Source organism: Porites lutea, chromosome 6 (genome assembly GCF_958299795.1).
Source record: "Porites lutea chromosome 6, jaPorLute2.1, whole genome shotgun sequence".
In the NCBI taxonomy this organism is placed as follows: domain Eukaryota; kingdom Metazoa; phylum Cnidaria; class Anthozoa; order Scleractinia; family Poritidae; genus Porites; species Porites lutea.
Window position 1 is genome coordinate 16862667 of NC_133206.1, and position 22193 is coordinate 16884859.

A 22193-nucleotide genomic window follows, 5' to 3' on the forward strand; every position below is an offset into this window, starting at 1 on the left:
GGACTACAAAAGAGTTGGTCTATTTGTGTGCCCTGAAATTCACTAGAAAGGTTAATAAAAATAATAATAATAATAATAATAATAATAATAATAATAATAATAATAATAATAATAATAATAATAATAATAATGCCCAGTGGGGTAGATCATCTTGGAATTACATTGTCAATTACAGACAGGCTACATTGTCGACTAAAGACTACTCTTAAGACTTGCAAGTAATGGCCCTCTGTAAGCAAATTGTAAAACAGCTGAGAGATGTTGCAATTGGGGTATAACTTAACAAAATGTCAACACTTCATACTGACAGTTTCCTGTTTAGTTATACAAATTATGTGGGATAGTAGTTACATGCCTCTTTAGACTTGTTTTTTTATGTAGAGTTGTTATTGAGCCAGTAAGAGTTGTCTCTTCCTTTCAGAGGAGGCAAGGCTCCAAGCTGAACAAGAACAGAGAGAACGAGAAGAGCGAGAAAGACAAGAGAGAGAGGAAAGAGAGCGACTTAGGCAACAGGTATTTCCAAGAATATTTGAACTCTCCTTACAGTTATACTAGTAATGCACTGTATATATTGTTCCTTCTTCTTGTTTGGATTGCCTTACTTGCAGCATACTCATATGTGGTAACAATCTTAAGTAATAGACCCCTTAAGCATATGGGACCTCTCTCATTTCCCCATGTAGATCATGTGGTAACTAATTAAGGAACCAATTCTTTCCAATTTTATCTCATTCACATTCATGCAAATGTACGTGTATATAAATAAAGGGACCTACATTCCTGGGACAACAAGTCATGCCAGCTAAAGTAGAAAAAAGTGTTGGCAAAAGTCCATAGTTTCTAGCTACAACTGGGATCTTGCTTGTGCCTTTTATGCCCAGAACCTTCATATGACAGGATGTGTACTCTCCTAGTATTCTTTTTTAGATTACGCCAAGTCAAATTGCTTAGATTTAATGGTCACTTGATCTGCCTCAAGGTTTAGTGTCAGGTTTATATGTGGCTGTACTTACTCCAGGGTATTGTCAAGTTACTCTGTCGCCTTTCCTTTTATATTTTGACTTGAATTAATTTGTCTTAGGAGAGTGCCAGACATCAGGCTGAAGTGGATGAACTCAAAGAAAAGATTGAATATAACTCTGAACAACTTAAAACTTTACTGCAAAATGAGCGATCAAAAGCGAAGGTTGGTGTAGTAAGTTATTAGTGCTTGCATGCTTATGAGTGCTTTGAGACATGACTAGGACAATCTATCAGGCTCATGTATGCTGTCATCATACATTAACCTGTGGCAAGTGAAGTTGTTACCTTCTACAGACTAATTTTCTAGCTCCTCAAAGTTTAGTTAGGACTTATAAAAGCAAGCCTTTTTCCTTTAGTCAGACTGATTTTAAATTAATTTTGTGTTTCATTAAGTGTTTTCATTTTTGGACTCACTAGTACTTTTTTCTGCGCAGTTGATTTTAAAACTGCTGACTGCTGGAACATTTGAAATAAAATAATAAATTAAAATAAACATTGGGTTAAATGTCCCACTTAATACAGGGTGAAAAGAAAACACAAAAGATTGCTTACCCTTTGGAAAAGCTTAGAGCAGTTACACAGGTCTACGAACCTGCTTTTTCACTAACACTTACTTCTTCTCAGGAAATGTTTCTTGTCTGTCAGACCACTCATACGTAAAACACGCTTAAGCCCTGCAAGTTGCTTCACTGCTGACAATCCACAGGCTTTTGAACAGGACTTTTGGACAGTACTTTTCTTTCGTTTATAACGTTTGTTAAATTTGCAGATTACAAGGTGTCCCGTGACAACTTCTTTTCTTTGATGTTATACTGTGCTTCATAATGAAGTGCACAGGTTACAAGTTAGGACGTTTAGAGGAAGTTAAAAGATTATGAGAAAAAAAAATTTCTTAACAAAAAATAAGAAATGTCATGCCATTATTTAATAAATAAGACTTGTAAATAGAGACTTAAAGTAAGGAGAATTTGTACATTGAGGTTGTCAACAGTACTGATAGACACTTATTTCTAAAATTTTATTTCTGTCAAATGTATGGACTAAAGTTGATGATATCCTCTATTGTAGTGGGAGAGATATATGCTGTGTGATGGCAGTCCTGATCCCCTTAATACTTTTGAGCTGAACACTTACATGAATCTTTGGCGAGATGACAAAGAATACAAACCATTAAGTAAGGTGCTCAAAGAAGCTGAAGAGACATTGAAGGTAGTCCATCAAAATATTTTACTTGTTTATCCGGCTCAAGTGAGCATATTTTAAAGACCCTTGTAAACAGCTATTTAGTATATAACTGACAATAGTTTAAGCAATAGACCACACTTTCAATGGGTTTACCAGCGTGATAGCCCATGCGGGATGTTGGGTGAGCACAAGAAAAGCTTGTAAATCACAAGCTGAAAGCGACTCATTTACGAGCTTTTCGAGTGTTCTCCCAACATCCTAAGTGTGTTATCACGCCGGTAAACCCATAGAAAGCGTGGTCTATTGGTTTTATGAAATAACTTTAAGTTTTCTACGAGTTTACCGGCACAATAAACCATAGGTTTTTAACCAATCAGAGCATGCGTACTATCTTAGTTATTTTATAAATTATGAGATATAGATGTTACAGGTTAACTGTAATTATATTCAGGTTAAAATTTTTTAACAATTTTATTTCCTTTGTCTCATAGCCCTAGTTCATGAATAATTAGGACAGGAAATTGAGAATCAACCTAGGTTAAAAAATTTTAACCTGAATTTAATTTTGACATGTAACACAGACACAATAAATCTTCAGGACTTTGTTATAGACACTCATTAGCCTTTTGTGTGTCATTTCTTTGGTACTTAGTTACACTGTATTTGTAATGATAGAATAATCAATCTTAATTTTAAGGAAATAAAAGCATGACTTCCGAAGACTATAATTTAAAAACTCTATTTTTGATAGTTTATTAAAGTGCCTCTACAACTCGGTACAGAGAAAGTGATTAGATGTATTTTTTAAAATTATTTTGAAATTAATCTTTTAGATCTTAGATTAAGACCTTTTGTTGTTAGCTCCGTATTTTATTTGAATTTTCACTGTAATTTTAATAGTTAGTTTATACGACCCCACAAAATTTTTAGCTTGAAATTACATTGTGTCAAAATGAAATTTTTGTTTTATGTTTGTTATGATTATGTACTGAAGGGTAACTGTCTATTCCAAATGCTGTAATATTGTTTGTTCTCTAGAGCTGACTCCATAAATTATTATCATTAATCACTTTATTTTGCAACAGCTCATCACAGAAATGAAGAATTTGATATTCAGTTCAGAGGAGGAAGGCTTTACAGAAGATAACACACAACAGCTTAAACAGGTAACTCCTGACACAATGATTTCATTAAACATACAGTGTATACTGTTTGTAGAATTAATATATGTTGTGGTTCAGTTTAACCCATTTGCGCCTGAACCGCCAGTAACCGCCCGTGCAGATCCACGTCCTTTCTACCCTTTGTGACATCATCAGTTTTAACGGTCAAGGACAACTTTGTCTGCTAACTTGTGCAGAGTGAAGAGATCTCTCAATCCATACCAGAATGAGCATAATTCAGTCAAGGACACTGGAGAAAGAGGCAAAAAACCATGTAACATTGACCTGAAAATCTCCAAGGAAATCTTGTTCCATTGCTCACCTACCTTTCCTTTTACCTAATCCTAAGATCCTAAAAGGTTTCCGAAAAACTATTCCCACCAAAATGAAGCCGACTAAATGCCCAGCAAGAGAAAAAAAAATGAGGCAAGAAAAGCAAAAAAAGAGGGGAGGAGAGAAAGCGAAAATTTTGCTTTCTGTGCATGCCCGAACTTCGCAAGCTGATATTTTGCATCTGGATCAGAAGGCTGTGAAGTGTACGACCTGTAAACCGGTTTGTGGTAAGTTTTAGCTCTTTATAGCACGACAGTGACCAGAAAACCACTCGACTAGCTTCAAAACACTTTTTTCGGCAAAATTTCCAGGAGTGAATGGGTTAATCTTTGCTTTAAATTTTATTTTCCTAGGTTTCAAAGTAAACTCATCATCATTCATTGCCATGCATACCAATAAACAAAGGAACTGAAACAAAATTGAACCATAATATTATATATGTTGTGGTTCAATTTTTTCCTTGGTTTAAATTTTATTTTCCTTTGTTTTGGGGTATGATATAAGTGTATTATAATGAAACAAAGGAAAATAAAATTTAAACCAAGGAAAAAAGTGAACTACAACATATACATGATTGCATATTATTTTTAAGTAAATTCTTGTTAGTTCAATGGCTATGCATTAATCAACATTATCTATTTTTGTAGCTAATTTTTAACTGAATTGGGTTTACTAGACCTTACCTTTTTTCTTTTACAGTCAATTTTTCAGCTTGAACAGTTGATAAGTTATAAACTGGATGAGGCTACCATGAATCTGCTACAGGTAAGACTGTTTAACGTTGCCCCGGACAAATTAGTAGAGAGCTTATAAAGCAACAGCGATGGCAACGGCAACAAGAACTGCAAAAAAGCAATAGGTTTAAATTTATTTAGCAAAACAAAAACTTTGCATGTGCATCACCCTTTTTTGTACATTTCTGCCCAACTACAACATGAAAGTGCCTAATTTCACGTTTTGGAGAAGACATGAACACATGACAACAACTTTTTTAGAAGTCAACTCCAGAACAAATCATCAGCATTTAATGAATTGAACAAGATGGAATAAAGGCAGTAATGTTTGATCAGCGCAAATTCTGCCATTGCTAATGTGTAGGAGGAGCATTCGCCACCATCTTAACTCCATTAAAGAGAAAGAGTGTCACTTGAAAATAAAAAAGACCTTTGCAATTGCCTATAGTGGTAGATTATGATTTTACATATCTTGTACAGTAGAAATCTTTCAAGCTCAGTTAAATTCTTTTTTCACAAACCATTCAACTTGAATACATGTGTGAAACCCTGTGTAATAACAACCAGCCTGTAATAGTCCATTAACACACTTACTTACCCACTGCCTGTAATGCCCGCTGGCATAAAGCGCAGCGACAAAGGTCCTCCACTCCTGTTCACTGTTTATCTGTCTGTTCTTGGCCAGGTTCTGGATGGTACTCCAGGCGTGGTGGGGGGTCTTCATCTCTCCTTCTACCATTCGTCACCAGGTGTTCTTCGGTGCCTCAACCTCTTGCGCTTGCTTGATGGTGTCCAGAGACACACACTAAATAATTTTGGTGTCCAAACACTCACTAATTAAATTATTTTGAAAACCATCTTGTTAATACAACTAGATTTCCATGATCCTTGGGTGATTTCTCAATAACTTGTTTAATTTGACATTGTTATAGAATGCTTCTGATGATGTGGATCCTGATACACAAAATTTGCAGTTCACAAGCACTTCTCAAAATATGACAGTTTGCGTTTGGGGAAACGTAGCCAAGAATCCTAGGTATCGTCATTTAATATTGAATACTCTTTTTAAAATAATTTATTTGGAAGGTAAGTTTTGCAGTAGCATCCAATATTGTTGGACTGAACCACAAGCTCCTGAGTAGTTAAGAAGTATGTGGGTTTGTGTCCTGTTTTTTGTTTCAGTATTAGTATTGTTTTGTCGTCACTGCACAATTGAGCTTCAAAAGTATTTGCCTGAAATGTAACACAGCCAGGTTTTTAGACCAGGAAATTAGCTGCTGCATGTTATTGAAATTGCTACTTTTATATCTTTATATTTTTTGGGTCCGCAGTAATTGGCTTTAGCTGTTGCGGTGTCCCTACCCTAATATTTTGTTTGCATATCTACAGTGTGTGTTTTTCTTTTTTTGTATTCTTCAGGGCAAAGCTAATAAAATAAAATAAAATAAATATAAAATAAAATAAAATAAAACAATTGACATTCTGAAATATTTCAGGTGTTCAAAGTTTTCAGAAGTTACACATTGTAAACTTCCTTCTGAGCATGTGTTAATCACTTGGCTCCTATAAAATTGGATCATATGAATGTTCACTATTTTTGCAGGGTCAAATCCTTCTCATTTGAAAAGATGGGACTCACAATGGAAATCCCCAAAGTTCTTGCTGTTGGAAATGTGGCTGTTCGTATCATGTTCACCAAGTATGACCACCTGTCTCCCTTGTCCAAGTCATTTTACCCTAAGCTCAAAGTGAAACCTCCAGAAGTGGTGGTAGAAGAAGCAGAACCAGTGGAAGAGACAGCTGTTGATGGGGTAAGTATTTCCACATATAAGTTCTGCTGACAAAAGTTAGTCATGCACTATGCCATCCACCTACTTTGTGTTTTGGCTGGCTATGCTTTTCCTCCAGGGCTCAGTTGTACTAAGACTGATTAGCGCTAACCCGAGGTTAAATTTTAATCTGCATTTCTTTTTCTTAATTTGTTTGAAAGCATTTTCTTTGATGATTTTCTCTATCTTCTTTAGACCATCCTGCATAGTCCCACTGTAGACATGATGAATTAAGCTGAATTTTCCTTAATTTTAATCTTTCACATCTGAATTCAAATGTTGCACCGACCCTGGGTTATCTTAACCCAGCTTTGAAACACCCAGCCCAGGTGACCAGCAAAAATAACCACCAACCTCATATTTTTATACCCCCAAGCAGCTATTCTGCTGTGTCATTCCTCTGACTATTAGTCTAAATCAACTACCCATTTCAACAATATAATAATGCCAGCGAAGTAAAACTTTCTCTCAACCCTTGGCAAATTGTTTCCACAAGTTGTGTAATTTAAAACTCCTTAGTAACTGACTTATCTCCCACCCTCTTAAGAAAAAACAGAGAACCAAGAGAAAACATGTTGAATTGGAGCAAGTAGGTCCTCTAAGACAGCAGTAGTTTTAATTCCTTAAACGCGAATAAGTTTACAAAAAATAGATAATCATTGTCTTTATACAATCTCCCATTGTTTATATCATGATTGTCTTTTTAGTGCACGCACTGCCAAAGGTCTTAATAGCCTAATGTGGCCAATCAAATAAAAGCATCCATGGGGTTTGTTTGGGGTCATTAGTTTTGTCATTAATTTATTGAAAGCTTTTTGATGTTTTTGTTGTTGTTTGGTTCTGTAGACTGGTGAAGGTAATGAAGGAGAAGACAAGGAAGGTGCTGAAGATGCCCTGCCCCCCAAGTCTGCTTCACAAGCTAGTAGAGCAAGCAAAACTAGTAGAAAGAAGGTACTTGCAAATTAACGTTGTTCACATCTGTGTATGTCTGGTTATTTTAATTTCATTCCGCAAAAACCATGCATTGTTTGTGTTTAATTTTTTTTTGATCTCAGGTAATTTTTATTCTTCCCTTTTTTTCAGCCTCATTAGCATACATTACCCAGGGCTTAAAAAAAGTCCCATCCAGTCGTCCAGGAAAAACAGATTTTCTTCCCGAGCAAATAATTTTTAAATTCACTGGCCCAGTGGGTAAGGGTCTAAGCAAGTCATCTTCTAACTAAATCATCAACATGGGGCATAGCTGCCTGTACGCACGATACGCACATGTGTACCTAAAAAAGTCGAGGGTAAAAAAATAATAAAATTATTAAAAGAGTTCAAAAGTGAATAGTGAAATAAAGAAAAAAGAAAGGATAGGATAGATAAAACATCATTATTTTAAGAGCTCAGTTTGGCTCAATACTTTTAACAATGGACTCGTCTGTCAGTTTAATTTTTCTTTTTACACTCGAATGTCAGCTTCCAGAGAAGAGACGTGATTCATTGGTGGACTGAATCAAAAAAAGGGGCATTTGGAGAATTGTGCGTACCTGTGAAAAAATTCTTGCTAAGCCCCTGTTAACTAAGACGAGCAAGAAGAGGTCCGGGGCAAGCAGAATGTGAGAGCTGTTCGCCCAAAGGACAAGCTGGAATTCTAGTTTTTTTCAAGTCCTCATTACCATACCCAAAAACAATAGAAAAACAAAAATTACCTTAGTTAAAAAATTAACAGTGTAGACAACATTTATGATGAGTGATTGTAAAATACAGAATCAAACTCGATCAACACTAACTTCTAACAGCTTTCCAAAATTCACAACCATTCTTTTAGTCTTTGAAATACATAGTCACTGTAGTTTTTGTATATATCAGATATATTAAGCATAATGCACTGTTTTGTTGTCTGATTTAGTACACAGTGTTCAATAGTGACTTCATCGTTTTAGAATCTTGAAAAGACCAGGTTGATTTCTGAACTTATTAAACCCAGAACTTATAAGTCTCAAACAAAAGTGATTCAAAATTTTAACGAGTATAAATAATTTAAATGCAGATTATTAACTGCAATTAAACCAGATCTTTATACACTTTAAAACATACTGAATTTAAATAGTGGTGTTAATTATTATTTAATAGTCATTTTTGGTTATTTTTTTTTTTCTTTTTACAGAGTGGAAGAGCCAGCAGTGGCAAGAGCACTCGGAGCCGTAAAGCCAGTGCCAAGAGTGTAAGAAGCCAGGCTAGTGATCGTGAGACTCCGCAAAACAAAGAAGGGGAAAATAAGGAAGCAGAGCAAGATGGTAATAATAATTATTATTTGACTTTTGGCCCAGCAGGATGTTTTTAAAGTGACAGAATCTGATTTTTGCAGAATCAAAGTCGCTGTACTAGGAATAGATAACCACTGTTACTTATAAGCCCAGAAATTTTGGAAATTTGTTGTTTCCATAATCCTTTTTCCAAAGCTGGGTACTCCGGCGAAGCAGCTGAGGGAAATAGCCTGCACCTTCGCCCCGCAAACTATCAGGAAATAGGAAAGAAAAAAAACCTCTTGCACCCTGAGGGTAAAATATCATAATTTATTATATAATCACCAATAAAATACCAGGTGAGCTTTTGCGCTAATAAACATATGCTGCCCATTGTATTAAAACATGATATCTTCACATGTGAAAATAACATGTTATCTTCACGCGTGAAAATATTACTGTTGCTATGGCGACATGATAAATCACACGTTTCACAGCAAACAACTATTGAAGTGAAACGGTTTGGTATTTCATTCATGTTTATATAAGAAAATTACATAGCAGCTTGGAGATACAAAATTTCTCTTCTCTCGTGGAAAAAATCTTTCACTTGTTCACTTCACTCACTCATGAAATATTTTTCAACACTGGAAGAGAAACTTTGTATCTCTGCTCAGCCATGTTAGGTATCCTCTTTGCATGTCCCACAAAATAATTATATTTCCTGGTATGTCCATCTTAAATGGTGACCTGACCAAACATGTGCCCTTTCTAAAAGAAAAAGTATTTGCAGTTGATCCTGTTTTTGGTTTAAGCCTTTGTTTTCTTTAAAGCACAGCCTTTCCTCTGTTTCACTTAATTAAGTTGTGACTGTCCTGTAGCTCCTGTACTCCAATTTTTTACAGAAGGAGGTGAAGAGAAACCTGGTTCAGCTGATCAAGTAGGTGATGAGAGTGCTACAGGTTTGGAAGTCAGTGGACTGGAAGAAGAGGAGGAAGAGGATGATGATGTGGTAGACTTGCGTGCATTCAGTGCCATTGGTCCCGTCGTGTTTATTGAGTTGCTGGAACTTCCACCTCAGCCAAAGATTGTTAAGGGGTGGATTATGCAACAGAGTAAGTGCAGTGTTCAATCTAGGACATGTTTTTGTGTCATGATGGGGAATATAAAATTAAAATTATCATGGAGTCATACTGACGCAAAAAAAGTTACCTCATATATAAGTATTTCCAAAGTAGAAAGCAGTAATAATTAGTAAATTGATAAAAAAATAGGTGTGCTTATTAGCCTGAAATGAGCAGGCATTCCATGTAATTCTGAAAAAGACTGGAGCACACATTTTGTTTTTCTGCATACATTGCTTTGCCGATCGATCGACACCAGTTCATTGGTCAACTTTGCTCTTTCATTTTTGTTCCATCATGAAACAACAGCAAAAGCTAAGTTTATTTTTTATGCAAAAGAGAATGGCAGTTGAGTTGTTTGAGAGTTTTTGTCAGCTCTTTTTTTTCAGAACTGTCAGTCATTCTTCAAATAACATTTTGCTGGCTTTACAACTATAATTAGGCCAATTCATAGAGCTGTACTACCTGTAGTGCCAGCCTCCGTGTTGATGTTAAAGGAAAGGAATCAAAACTGTGAAAAGAAAAAAAACTATAATATACTGGTGATGTTTTGGATGATGTCAGTTGTTTAAGATTTCAATATCATAGTTTGACCCAAGACCCATTTTGTATTCAGTTATGGCCAATTTAAAATACCATGTGGGACATTTTGACTAATTTTTCAAATTGAACTCTGCAAGTCAGTTACTTGCATAATATTACAGTAAGCCTCATTGCATATGATTATTGTATAGAATATATGTGCAATATATACAGTATACCACTTCTTAACCAAGAGTGAGGTCATTACAGGGAAATCACAGACCAAGGCCTTGATGTGTTGGCCGTGGAATCGCGAGGTCAATACATCAAGGCTTAGATCTGAGATTTCCTTGTAATGTCTGAACAGAAGGGTTAATAAGTTATTTACTACCTGGCCCTTTAGCCCTATTACTAGAAAACACCGAAAGTAGTTGAGCCTGCGATCATTTGAAACCAATAGCTGGTCAGAGGATAACTTCAAAAAAACATGTCACCTCAATGAGTTGCACACTTGAGCCTGCGATACAGTCATGTGGCACTGGGCAGTAGATACTCTTTTTTGACAGCTGTCAATTGACCATGACATGGATGTCCACTATCAAGTTAAACACAGATAGTATATACTTTGGACACCTAGCGAATAATGCCTGGTCATTACAAGAAAATCTTGCCTGCTCAGCAGCCAATCAGTGCACGCGTACTATTGTAGCCATAAAATAAGTATAAATATTAACTAAATAAAATGATGAATAAAACATACAGAATTAATGCCATAGTCATATTCTTCTTACCAGCATAAGTTTTTATCAGCCATTCATTTTTGTGCTAGCCTAATGGTAACTACACGTAAGTTAAGGATAAAACATTTTTTTTTTTGACAAAACTATTGTCCATTTTTAGTTGTGTCATCAGAGCTCAAACGTGTGAATTATCAAGTTGAAGGACAAACAGCCTCAGATTCTAACTCAGCTAATAGTACCCCTGCCCCACCCAACTCGGCTTCTGCATCTCAGGTCCAAGTATCCAATCCACCAGTCATGGTTACATGCAAGTGAGTTTTTAATTACAGTGTACTGGTAATGTTAATCTGATTAATTTTTCCATGGCTGTATCACTTTGAAAGCAGCTTCCCTTAAGGTTTGTTTTGCTGACCAGTGAGTTTAGTCATCTCTTGCCATTGTGGGTTGTACACCTTAGCAAACACTATTTGGCCTGTCTGAAACCTGCACAGTACCAGAAATGATCACCACCATAATTTGTGGTACTTTATAGGCTAAAGCCAAGGCCGTACTCAAGACACTTTTTTCCTATAAGGTTCGACCCATGGGTAGGCCAACAAATAGTGACGTTCTTAAGTTTCAGAATGTGGCTCTATTTTGCGGCTTTTGACTCACTTGATAATGCATCGTTGATAGTGATCAGTAGCTAGTGTGCAGGCGCTTTGAACACTTAAACTCTGAAGATGACTACCACACAGGTTATTGAAACATCAGACACTGTCACCAACTGACAATAACTCCTGGATTCAATCCTTTCACAAAAACAAAAGAATGGCATGCTCTTTAACAGATCGTTTTTGTGATGTCTCTGGGTAAGAAGTAGGTAGATGAATGAATGAATGATGGTACCACTAAATAAAACTAAAACCGCTGTAAAATACAGATTGAACATCTTAAAATGGTTAGGTATTTAGGTAGGTATTTTATTTGCCACACGATTACAACAAAAAGATGCCAAAAAAAAAAATGTAGGAAGAGATGGCGAGGAGGCCTAAAAGAAACTATAGAGCTTATGTTAATTAGGCCTCCTCAATTACAATTTTTCGAAGATGGCATAAAAATTACGGCGACGGATACAATATAATATGAGGTGAAAAATTAAACTAATCAATATTACGGAAGTTTACAAATGTTGGATATTAAAAGGCTTTTTCCCAAGATTTTTGTTGGAGTATACTAATAATTATTACAAATAAATGCCTTAAGTGCTCTTTTAAAGGAGAAAGGTGAGGAAGCGTTGATATGTTGGTGTTTAAGGTGTTTTAAAATTTAGGTCCTTGATAAAAAATGGAAAATTGTTTGGTTCGAGTACGACAGAAAGGCAGACGAAATTTACACGAGTTTCTTGTATTATACGAATGAATTTGACTTTGTAAGGTAAATTTACAATGAAATTTTAAAGGTAAAGTATGGTTTTGATAGGAGTACATGAAAAAGCCTAGTTGTATTAAGTATATATCATGAAATTTTAAGATACCAAGATTTTGAAAGATTGGATCAGTATGTGCATCGAAAGGGGTTTTAGCTATAGTTCTGATCACTCGTTTCTGCAAAATCTCAAGACGAATAAGGTTAGTTCTGTAAGTAGAGGCCCAAACTAAGTTGCAGTAAAAAAGGTATGGATAGACTAGAGAAAAATATAGTGTTCGTAAGGCTTTCGTGGATAAATAGAAACTGGATTTACGAATAATTCCTGTGCATTTAGAAACTTTATTGGCGACGTGTGAGATTTCAGATTTCCAATTTAAATTTTCATCCAAGATTACTCCCAAGAAAACTGTTTCTTTTACTTGATCAATTTTTTGACTATTAATTAAAAGTTGAATAGTTTGATTTGTACGCTTTTGTGATGGTTTAAATGCAATGAATTTGGTTTTTTTCAAGTTAAATGATAGCCTGTTAGCTCTAAACCACATTGACAACTTATTTAGCTCAGCGTTCAGTATATTAGTCAGGCAGTCTTTATCCTTGTGAGACACAAATACGTTTGTATCATCGGCAAATAATATCAGTTGTAATATTGTTGACGTGTTGATTATATCGTTGATGTAGAGCAGAAAAAACAAAGGCCCTAGTAGTGAACCTTGGGGAACGCCACACATGATATTAGCACGATACGAAACATAACCATTGTATTCTACAAATTGAAGTCTGTTGGAAAAATAGCTCTTAACCCATTTCAGAGCCAAGCCACGTATACCATAGTGTTCAAGTTTATCAAATAAGATGGAATGATTGACTGTATCGAAAGCTTTCGAGAGATCTGAAAAGACACCAACCGCTAATTCACCATGATTAATAGCAGATGAAATTTTTTCATGCAAATCAATCAAGGCAAGCGTCGTACAGTGGTTTTTCCTGAAGCCGAACTGGTTATCACAGAGAATATGTAAATTAGTTAAATAATCATACAAGCGATTATAGATGATTCTCTCTAGAAATTTTGAAAACCTTGGTAGAACCGAGACAGGCCTATAGTTGGTGAATAGTGACTGGTCATCAGCTTTAAACAGTGGTACCACACGAGCTATTTTCATTTGATCTGGTACAACGCCATGAGCGATCGATAAATTCATAATGTGTGCCAGAGGTCCCGAAATGATTTGAATGGATTCCTTAATTATAGACATGGGAATATTATCGTATCCAGCCGCTTTCCCGGAAGTAAAAGATTGAGCAATGGTAATAATTTCATCCTCTGTTGTTGGGCTAAAAAAGATTGATTCTCGAAATGATCCAGATAGAAAATCTTTATGTGAACAAGGAGGAGGCTGTATCTTCTTTGCGAGGTTGGGACCAATACTAGAGAAGTAGCTGCAAAACCTATTTGCTACTTCCAGAAGAAGAAGTACAAACTAAGTCAACGTGTTTATTAGAGCGGTTTTCACTTGACTGTCGAAAGTAATTGAGGAATTGGTTTGGTTTTGGTTTTACTACGCCCTTTGGTTGGCTAGTGTATTTACTTTGGTTTTGGTTTTACGACGTGAAAACCGCTCTAATTTGCAACGGTCAAACATTGCTTTTACAAATAATTCAAGCTGTGTAAATAAACAAAGGCTTGTTTTCTTTCATAATCTATATTTTCAACAAAATTTGGTTTAGAATCAAAGGCTATATACATGAGAGTTTGTTTCTACTAAAACAGTAACAGTCTATCCGTTTTTGTTTTTTAAGAGTCAATAGTCAATTCGGCACTACATGCCTCGTAGACTATTGACTCATAGAGAACGTGAATTTATCATCTAATAATGTTAAATGTAAAGAAACAATTTTTTAAGTTTTTTAGGGTGTTGTCACTAATAATAATTTTTTTGCGCATACTAGGCTGCCTTCAGATGTGATGTATTTTGAACCACCCCAGCTAGCATATTGGGATTCAACCAAAAACAACTGGAGACTTGATGCTCTTACAGACTCACAGTACAATGAAGGTATGTTGATTAAATGTTCGTAAAATATGCAATTTAACAACAAAGCCCCTTGTGGTTAGCAGTGTTCACATACCCACATCTGTCCTTGACGATCCGAAGAAGAAGAAGAAAAAGATTTTTTTAACTCAGTTGTGTTTACATGTGACACAGATTGAAAAAAAAAGGAGACAAATAAATACATTTACATAAGTAATGAATAAAAATTGTAGTCTCAAGATAAGGAGCTAGTTGGGATCATCCATATAGCAAAGGCTAATCTAGTGGATGACCCCCAAAATACAATTATGCACAGAATAATAGAATATAGTTTCTTATAAAAAGTATTTCTTCACGGTAAGGTAGATAATTAAGTGCTATCGGACTGAAAAGCACTGAAGAATTGAGAGCGTTTCTGAATGCAGTTTGGCTTGTGGTTAAAAGCTGTTCATCTGCTGTTTGGAGAACAATTATCTGTAGAACTAAACCTGGCTTAGTTTATAACCCGAATTTGCTTAGAAACATGCAAATGAAGACGAAAACTTAAAATAATCAAAACAAAAAAACACATTAGTCACTGTAATTAGCAATAATTATTATTGTATAAAGCTGAGTATGATCTGAAGAATCATGGAGATCAAGGAGTGTGTTATCTGCCAAGGCTGAAGGTCTGTTAGGACCAGCAGCTATAGGACTGGCTGCCAATAGTGGAATCTCCTCCTTTAAGTAAAGCTGAGTTATTAATTAAAAGCAGGAACATATGACCTTGAAGCATCTAAATTCCTCTTAATTGTTTAGAACCGCCCTGGGTTTTTTTAGCTGTCCAATCAGAAGCATGGAATTTTTTTCCCAAATGTGCGAACAGAGAATTTAAGAAGGGTTATATGCTTCTGTTAAAAGCTAATTAACATTCTGAAGATATCCTCATTTCAAAAAATCAATTTGGCTGTAACATTTATTGATAGAAGAACGAGTTGTTGTCTTCAAGATCTCCAACTTTGGACCTGTGGCCACCTTTCAGGTAAGTTGATGCGCTAATTGTATTAGGGTTTTTAAGTCTTTCTGTGCAGCGAAAAGAAAGAGGTAGCATTGAGTTATAACCCCAACTGTCACTGGCTGGTTATTGAACAAGTAGTCTTGACTATTGTAAGTATACCTTGTCAGCACTGGGGCCCATCTATTACTCTTTTCTTATCCCTTTCCTTTGAAATAAAGAGGGGACCCAACCTTTATTTATGAGCTTTGATTGAGGTCTTTCTTTCTAGCCTGCTTGGCAGGCATTCCGGGGAAGGGGAAATAAGAGTGCACTAGAGCGCGAGGGGCGCGCAAAGAGCGCACGCCTCGTGCGCCCAAATTCCCCCTTTCCTTTCCCCTTTTAACGCTTGCGACACAGGCGACTTTTTGTCAAGTCGCTTAAAACTACTGAGTTAACTCCTTTTGAAATACATTTTGCTTAATATTTATCAGGATCTGTACTTAAACATGCCATTCCAGTCATGGGAATTACGTCCTCATGCAACAAATAGCTGTCTTTTTACTCTCATCGCAGCCATCATTGAACTAGAAATTGAAATTAAGGTATGAACTACTTTGACTTAATTGATGTAGGCTAAATCTGAATGCGAATTTCAAACAAGCACTTTTAACTCCCTTTATAATTTTGCTACCCACAGAATTCCTCAAAGTTGACTGACAAAATGATGAAACATTACGTTCCTTGACTGTAACCATTCTAGTCACAGTTGTGTGTAACAGAAAGAGTCCTGATTTTTGAAGATGATTTTTCAGTACCTCTACTTTAATGGACCAATACTGCATCTCCGTGGTGATTGATGCAAAGAAATGGCATCAAACAATGTTACTCGTCGGTAAACACGAACGGTCATTTTGGACATTTCCAATTACCATAGGGATGGTATCAAGATATAGAAACGCCATTAATTTCAGCTTTCTGTGTTTATAACTCAACAACACCTACACAAACCGCATATTGTTGGACTGTAATTACTAGCAATGACAATATCTAACTTTGCGCAAGTGAGTGCACTGACCTTGAATTTTTGAACATTTAAGGTGGCTCCAAACCCATTTAGGACCAGACAAATTACTAAACTCTCTTTTTCGTATTCTTATAGCCTGTGTAGCAACCATTTCTTTGCTAGCAGTCACAAGAGCACAATGTGGGGACTGGGAAGGGGTAACGGAAAATTAGAAATGCCAGAACATTTTTCGGATAAGAGGGAAAAATCCTGGCAACGTTGCATACTCTATTATGAATAGCGAGTTTTAAGCAATAAGCTTAAAGTGTAGTGTTATAAACTTAGATATCTGTGTACACATTTATTAATCCCAATGTAGGACTCCATGTGTGCTCTGACGCAGCCAGGTGATGTCCCTGAGCTAACTGACTTGAGAGGCAAATGGATGAAACCACAACAGTTAATTGAGGTAAAAACTCCTTGGTCTGCTGGGAAATGATCCTCTTATGAACGGTCTTTGATATGCAATGATAGCTATGAGATGTGATGGTGAATTTTGAGCCTCTGAATACATGAGAAGGATGTATTTCAGTCAGTGATATGGGCGGCTCGGAAGAAATATTCCAAATACTCCCAATAGGGAGTCGACCCTATGACCCTTTAGTTACTTGTCCAGATGCTCTACCACTAAGCTACCGGGGACCCGAGGGAGCTAAGGCCCCTAAACTAGGTTCATGTGACAAACGTCCTGCATACTGCTAGGACTAGAATGAGAATGTCGACATGTGCTTATGCGCAACGATAGATTTGATGGTCAATTTTTATTTATTTGTTTATTTTTTGTTTCTTTTAGACTTCTGATTCTTTGTTATTGCTTGATCACTGGTATATGACTAAGTTAGTTTAAACATTTGTCAACTCTTTCTAGGCTATGAAAAAGGCTGGTGTGAACGTGTTTCCTGCGGTGGATGCAGAAAAATATGTCAGCATAAACTCCAAGGTGCATTTATGTCTTAATTATTAGAGCTTGACTAACACACTTAATGATTGCGAGTGCTTTTCGTAAATCACTTGCTATTTTGTTGACTCTAATGTGCAGTTTTTCTCGCTATCAGGAGGAATGGTTAGAAGGCAGTATTTATAAAGAAATGGCATTAACAGCATCAGCATTTGCATATACATGGAGTAAGTGGAATGCTGACTGTGGCAAGGACAAAATTATCTTACAAGCTATTGAGCAATTACAGGATGAACAACCTCTGGAGGTAAATAATCTCATGCCCAGATCATGGGATACAACCCTAAAAATACCAAAGATTGAAAGATCATTGAATGGTTGCCTTCGAGCAAGCCCTCCATTTCGAGTGGCGAGCCACGCAAGAACGCGTCTGCTCTCGTGTGCCACTCGCGCTTGACTTCTCACGATGGATTGTTCAGTTGCTTTTTAGTGTCCTTATGTATTCTTTGTCCCTTTTGTGAAACAAAAACTGAATTAAACTTAAGCGTAATTGGCTTTCTTTTCATCGTGAAGGAGGATTGGTCGTTGTACAATATTGGTACACATAGCTCTTGGAAGCTACGAATGAAAGAAGAGGACAGTGAACTTTCTGAGGATGTGGCTGAAAATACACAGGTAATAAAGTCTATCGTATACTTTGTCACTATATATTTTAGTTAGAATTTTGTCCCTGTTGCATGATTAAACGTCTGGAAATGAAATGATGGTAGTAGTATTTTGGTTCGGCCAGGACTTTTGGATATATTGTATATAAGGGGAATCTTAAACTGGGTATCAGTATCTTTCGGCTCAGTTTAGAACTATTTTCAGGTATAAGGCACATCACGCTTCTTTGACTTTTGTGTGGGTATATTAAAAAATATGTTGGGGAATGTTGAATATTTTTTGGGGGTATACTGCTATACCAGATATACCAATACCACTCCTGGCTGACCCATTGAAAGAATGCCACAAAGATAGGGCCAGACAAATTTCATTCCTTAGTCGGAATCAAACCTCACCGTAGCTGAGTGGTGGTCTGTGTAACTGGCTGTCATGAATATCCGTACTGTGATAGTTTACTGTTTCAGTGTTTTTTGTTGTTGTTGTTGTTGTTGTTTTTTTTTTTTTTGCATCCCATTGACGTCTTTTCTTTTAAAGTGAGTGCAAACGGACCGATGATGACTTGTGCAGGGTTGTCGATACTTCAGGCACTGTCATATCTTAGACAAATAGCTATTCTCATTCCTGTAAAGGGGTATACCTCTTCACTATTCCGTGATGACACCTGGGTTCAAACCATTTACTTATCGAATTGTTTCTTGGCTTTTTCTAGCTTCACTCCGATCTCTATCATATGGTGTTGGATGGAGCTTCAGAGGAAGCACAGCAAAGAGTTAAAGACTCGCACTTCTTATTTATTGACTGTGTGTATCAGTTGTTAAATGCAACAAAAGTAATCACATACTCATAACTAAAATGGGTTTGTCGTGTAAATAGCTCTCCGCTTAACGTATCACCTTCTCTGAATCAGAGCTCGTTGTACAGTTTCAAGTTCAGTATGGTATGTTAGGTCTATAAGGAAGATGGTAGCCGTGTACTAATAATCACTTTTATCAGTTGGAATACAAAATACGTTTGCATTGTCGAGAATTCTTTTCAACGCCATTTTACCTTTTACTGTATTTAGTCCGCTGTAGATCTTAAGATAGTTTGCCTCTCGTGTTTGTAAAAAGGGGTTTTTTTTTAATTACTGAAGCTGCAGAAGCAATTATAATTTGTAAGTATTTAGTGACTGACTGCTTCTCGACAGCAATAAAAGATTTTTAAAAATTGTCCAATGAACGTCATGCTTTGTAGACAGAACGTTCGGTATTTGGGGTTTGATACTAGAGGCAGAGTTTAAGTATGATAAACAAAAATGTACAATTAATCGCCTCTATTTTTTGTAAAGAATTTTATTGCACGTCAAGGTCACACTAATAAGACATAATCTCTGTACACAGTGCACTAGAACTTTTTCCTTTTGTTCACATTTAATGGCAGATGTTCCAAAGTACATTCATTTTTCTTCAATATAAACAACAGTTTTCAAGTTTCATGAAGTGAATTGCTTAATAATTTACATACTTTTCACGTAACCTTTTTAACTAGGAAAGATTTAAAGGTGTTTGAATATTGTTTAAATTTATCGACTTATACTTGTGCAAGCATGCTTTGAAGAGACCTTCGCACACTTGAGAAGTCCTGTTGTTGCTAAAGAAATAAAAAGAGAAAGTCAATATTAAGGGTTGAGCAAACAGAAGGCTATGCTTCTTCCTGAGTGTTTCAATATCGGAGATGCTTGAAGGAGCCTCGTCACAAACTACTGATATTATTTTGACATCCTGAAAACTCTTGATTCTACGAAATTTGCCAAATAAATGTTCAGTTTTGTTTCAAAACATTTCTCATGCTTGTAACTGTTTGTCTTGGGTTCAGGTAACTAGGATAGAAATGGAGTGCAACTTGAAATATTAAGCCATCTTTTTAAAGCTTGTTGTTGAGAAATTCAATGCTAAAAACGTATCATGCTTTGTTGCCTCTTTGAGAGAAACCCTTAATTCCTCATGCATCGAACTCTCAAATGGGAAAGAAAGGAAGACCGAGGAGTACTTAGTATTCACTTTATATCAGTTCTGCTCCAAAAATCTAGAAGTCACCGTGACGTCGCCCCTTAAACGTCTTACCGTGTCAGTGAGGATCTTTTTCTGTAGCATGTTGATTTCCTTCCTGAGTTGCTCCTGGACAGTAACTTGTTGAGCTTCATGACTTCTCTGCAAATCTTGTAAGTTCTTGGTATGATCTTCAAGCAGCTGACGAACCCTTTTGAGTCTTTGGCTCTGGACAATGCGTTGCTGCTGAAAAAGCTTCTGTTGTTGTTTGTACAGGTTCTTAGGACAAAATTGACATCGGAACAACGTTAATAGATTGTAAAAGTTTAAATCCCAACACCAACCGACCTTAGATCCAGATATTCTTTCCAAGGCAGGTATTCCCTGAAAATCAATCAGTCTCTATTTATCGCCAGAATTTGTGTTGTTATGCAGTTTTAAAATGATTGGCTTCTGGAATACCATTGCCCAGATCACGTGTGATTTTTATATTAAAGCGCATTTTAAGCTTCTGATACAAGATCTGTAAGCAGTTAGCGATCCTAAATTAACTGCAGAAATTTCTCGCGTATTTCTCTTACCTCTAGTTTCTCCTCTGCTTCTCTTGTCTTTTGCAAATCTGTCTCTCCCTGGGTTATAACGTTCATGAGTTGCTTGCTGAATTCATCGTAGTGACTGCTTCTGGTGGACAAGATAAGTAGCCGCTGTCAGTGATGCAGCGCTCATTAAATATCATGCCGGAAGGCTGACCAAGTAAACCATCTGATATTCAGTTCAAAGTCCTTCAGGTCCAGCCGGTCCCCTCCTTTTACTGTGTATAACCAAAAAAAAGATTACGTTTCTCTCACCGTTCACGTTGCTGTGTATGCCAGACTTCGTCAAATTTTCTACTGCTTGCCTTAAGGGATGCTTGTGTAAATGTTTGTATTCTCTTTCGCTTGGCAGTTAAAGTCTTTGTGATGTCAGCTGGAAAAAAAATGACGAGAGAGAGAATCCTTCACTAGCAATGCCTCAGACGGAACTGGCAATACGTTTTTAAAAATCTTATAACATTCCTGACCTCCAAAGCTGTTCAGTATTCCTTGCATTTCAAGGTCACTTCTAAAAAGAAGATGAAAGGAAAGATCAGAACAAAATACTGCATTTCATATCCTCGTTTATACCGGTTAAAAGTGAAGTGGGAGCAGGAAGGAAAGAAAGAGAGAAGGTATGCTGCATTTTAAGTTAATAACTTAGATGCTGATATTGTTATATCAGCAACCATCATTAAATGATCCGTTTTGTTTCTTTGTCTCTTTTCTGAAACTTCATGTAATTCCCTCTATTTGATTCGATTAATGAGCTACTATGAAAACATATGAGCCAGGGTGTAAGATTTTTAGAGTGGTTTAAAATCACTGAAACGTATTTCCCAAATTTCAAGATAACTCTTTAACACCAAAGTTAAGGAACCTCCGTTACTTTCCTGGTGAGATCTTTTCTAAATTTTATGTCCAGGGCAAATCTGTATGAGCCGGCACTAAGTCATATTTACATGAAATGGGAAGTGGTTCGGTCGAAAAGTACCAGTGTTTCATGTCTACAGTGCAGCTATGAAACGGCAGTGGAATTACATACGATTTAACAAGATGTCTTCAAAACCTAAAGAACACGTGAGATTTTCTTTAAAACTTATTCCGGAACAAAGCTATATGAGCCAGCTCAAAGCCATATTTACATCACTGAAATGGGAAAGTGGTCCGCTCGAGATGCTCCCACTGATGTGGTACTGTCCTACAGTGCAGCTATGAAACGTCAGTAGAATTACATACGATTTGTCACCGTAATCATCTTCTGGGTCAGAATCTTGGAAATCATCAGCTGGTGTCATGGCTTGTCTCTTCTTGGACTTGACCACAGGAACATTAGCTTTCTGTTGATGCTGTTGTTGTTCAGTTTTCGCTGACGATGCTAAAAAATAAAACGTTATTTGCAGCCAAATAAGAGCCATTCCATTTAATATACACCCCTTCTCCGCCCCCCCCCCCCCCCCCCGCCCCCACCCCGTCGACGAAATTTTCTTAAGGGGTACACAAAAAAATGGAATTTCTGGAGGTTCTAGGACTGAACGCCAGTTTTTTTTAGGGGAAGTGAACGCTAAAAAATTCTTAACGCTGTTAGGCAAGCATGACAGGTAAAGACAGGTAAAGTAAATTTTCTGAGGGGATAAATGTTCAATGAATTTTAGGGAATA

At 36.5% G+C, this 22193-nt stretch overlaps 2 protein-coding genes across 2 annotated transcripts in view; one reads left to right on the forward strand and one right to left on the reverse strand.

Annotated features, from left to right (window-relative positions):
- LOC140940129 (dynein axonemal intermediate chain 7-like) overlaps positions 1–19307 on the forward strand; it is a 22603-nt gene extending 3296 nt beyond the window's left edge. Inside the window, exons 3-21 of the mRNA XM_073389022.1 lie at positions 422–513; positions 1082–1186; positions 2092–2232; positions 3294–3374; positions 4404–4469; positions 5371–5474; positions 6042–6249; positions 7114–7218; positions 8420–8549; positions 9404–9613; positions 11045–11195; positions 14248–14354; positions 15296–15351; positions 15798–15908; positions 16689–16778; positions 17238–17309; positions 17425–17574; positions 17841–17942; positions 18643–19307. Coding sequence (XP_073245123.1) covers positions 422–513; positions 1082–1186; positions 2092–2232; positions 3294–3374; positions 4404–4469; positions 5371–5474; positions 6042–6249; positions 7114–7218; positions 8420–8549; positions 9404–9613; positions 11045–11195; positions 14248–14354; positions 15296–15351; positions 15798–15908; positions 16689–16778; positions 17238–17309; positions 17425–17574; positions 17841–17942; positions 18643–18780 — 2219 coding nt within the window. The 3' untranslated portion in view covers positions 18781–19307. The remainder of the gene's footprint in view (positions 1–421; positions 514–1081; positions 1187–2091; positions 2233–3293; positions 3375–4403; positions 4470–5370; positions 5475–6041; positions 6250–7113; positions 7219–8419; positions 8550–9403; positions 9614–11044; positions 11196–14247; positions 14355–15295; positions 15352–15797; positions 15909–16688; positions 16779–17237; positions 17310–17424; positions 17575–17840; positions 17943–18642) is intronic.
- A 129-nt stretch (positions 19308–19436) lies between these two features.
- LOC140941938 (synaptonemal complex protein 3-like) lies at positions 19437–21950 on the reverse strand. Its single transcript, XM_073390940.1, has 6 exons — positions 21772–21950; positions 21021–21061; positions 20809–20926; positions 20542–20641; positions 20036–20239; positions 19437–19562 (listed from the first exon to the last, which is right to left on the reverse strand). The coding sequence occupies exons 1-6, from the start codon at positions 21948–21950 to the stop codon at positions 19503–19505; spliced, it is 702 nt and encodes a 233-aa protein (XP_073247041.1). The 3' UTR covers positions 19437–19502.
- Positions 21951–22193: the final 243 nt, after the last annotated feature.

Excerpts from the sequence above, each read along its gene's own strand:
- LOC140941938 (XM_073390940.1), bottom strand. The coding sequence starts at position 21,950 with ATGGCTCTTATTTGGCTGCAAATAACGTTTTATTTTTTAGCATCGTCA. Across the intron at positions 20,642-20,808 it reads CATACACAGCAACGTGAACG|AAGCAGTCACTACGATGAAT; the intron begins GTGAGAGAAACG and ends CTTGTCCACCAG. Across the intron at positions 19,563-20,035 it reads AAAAGATCCTCACTGACACG|CAACAACAGGACTTCTCAAG; the intron begins GTAAGACGTTTA and ends TTATTTCTTTAG.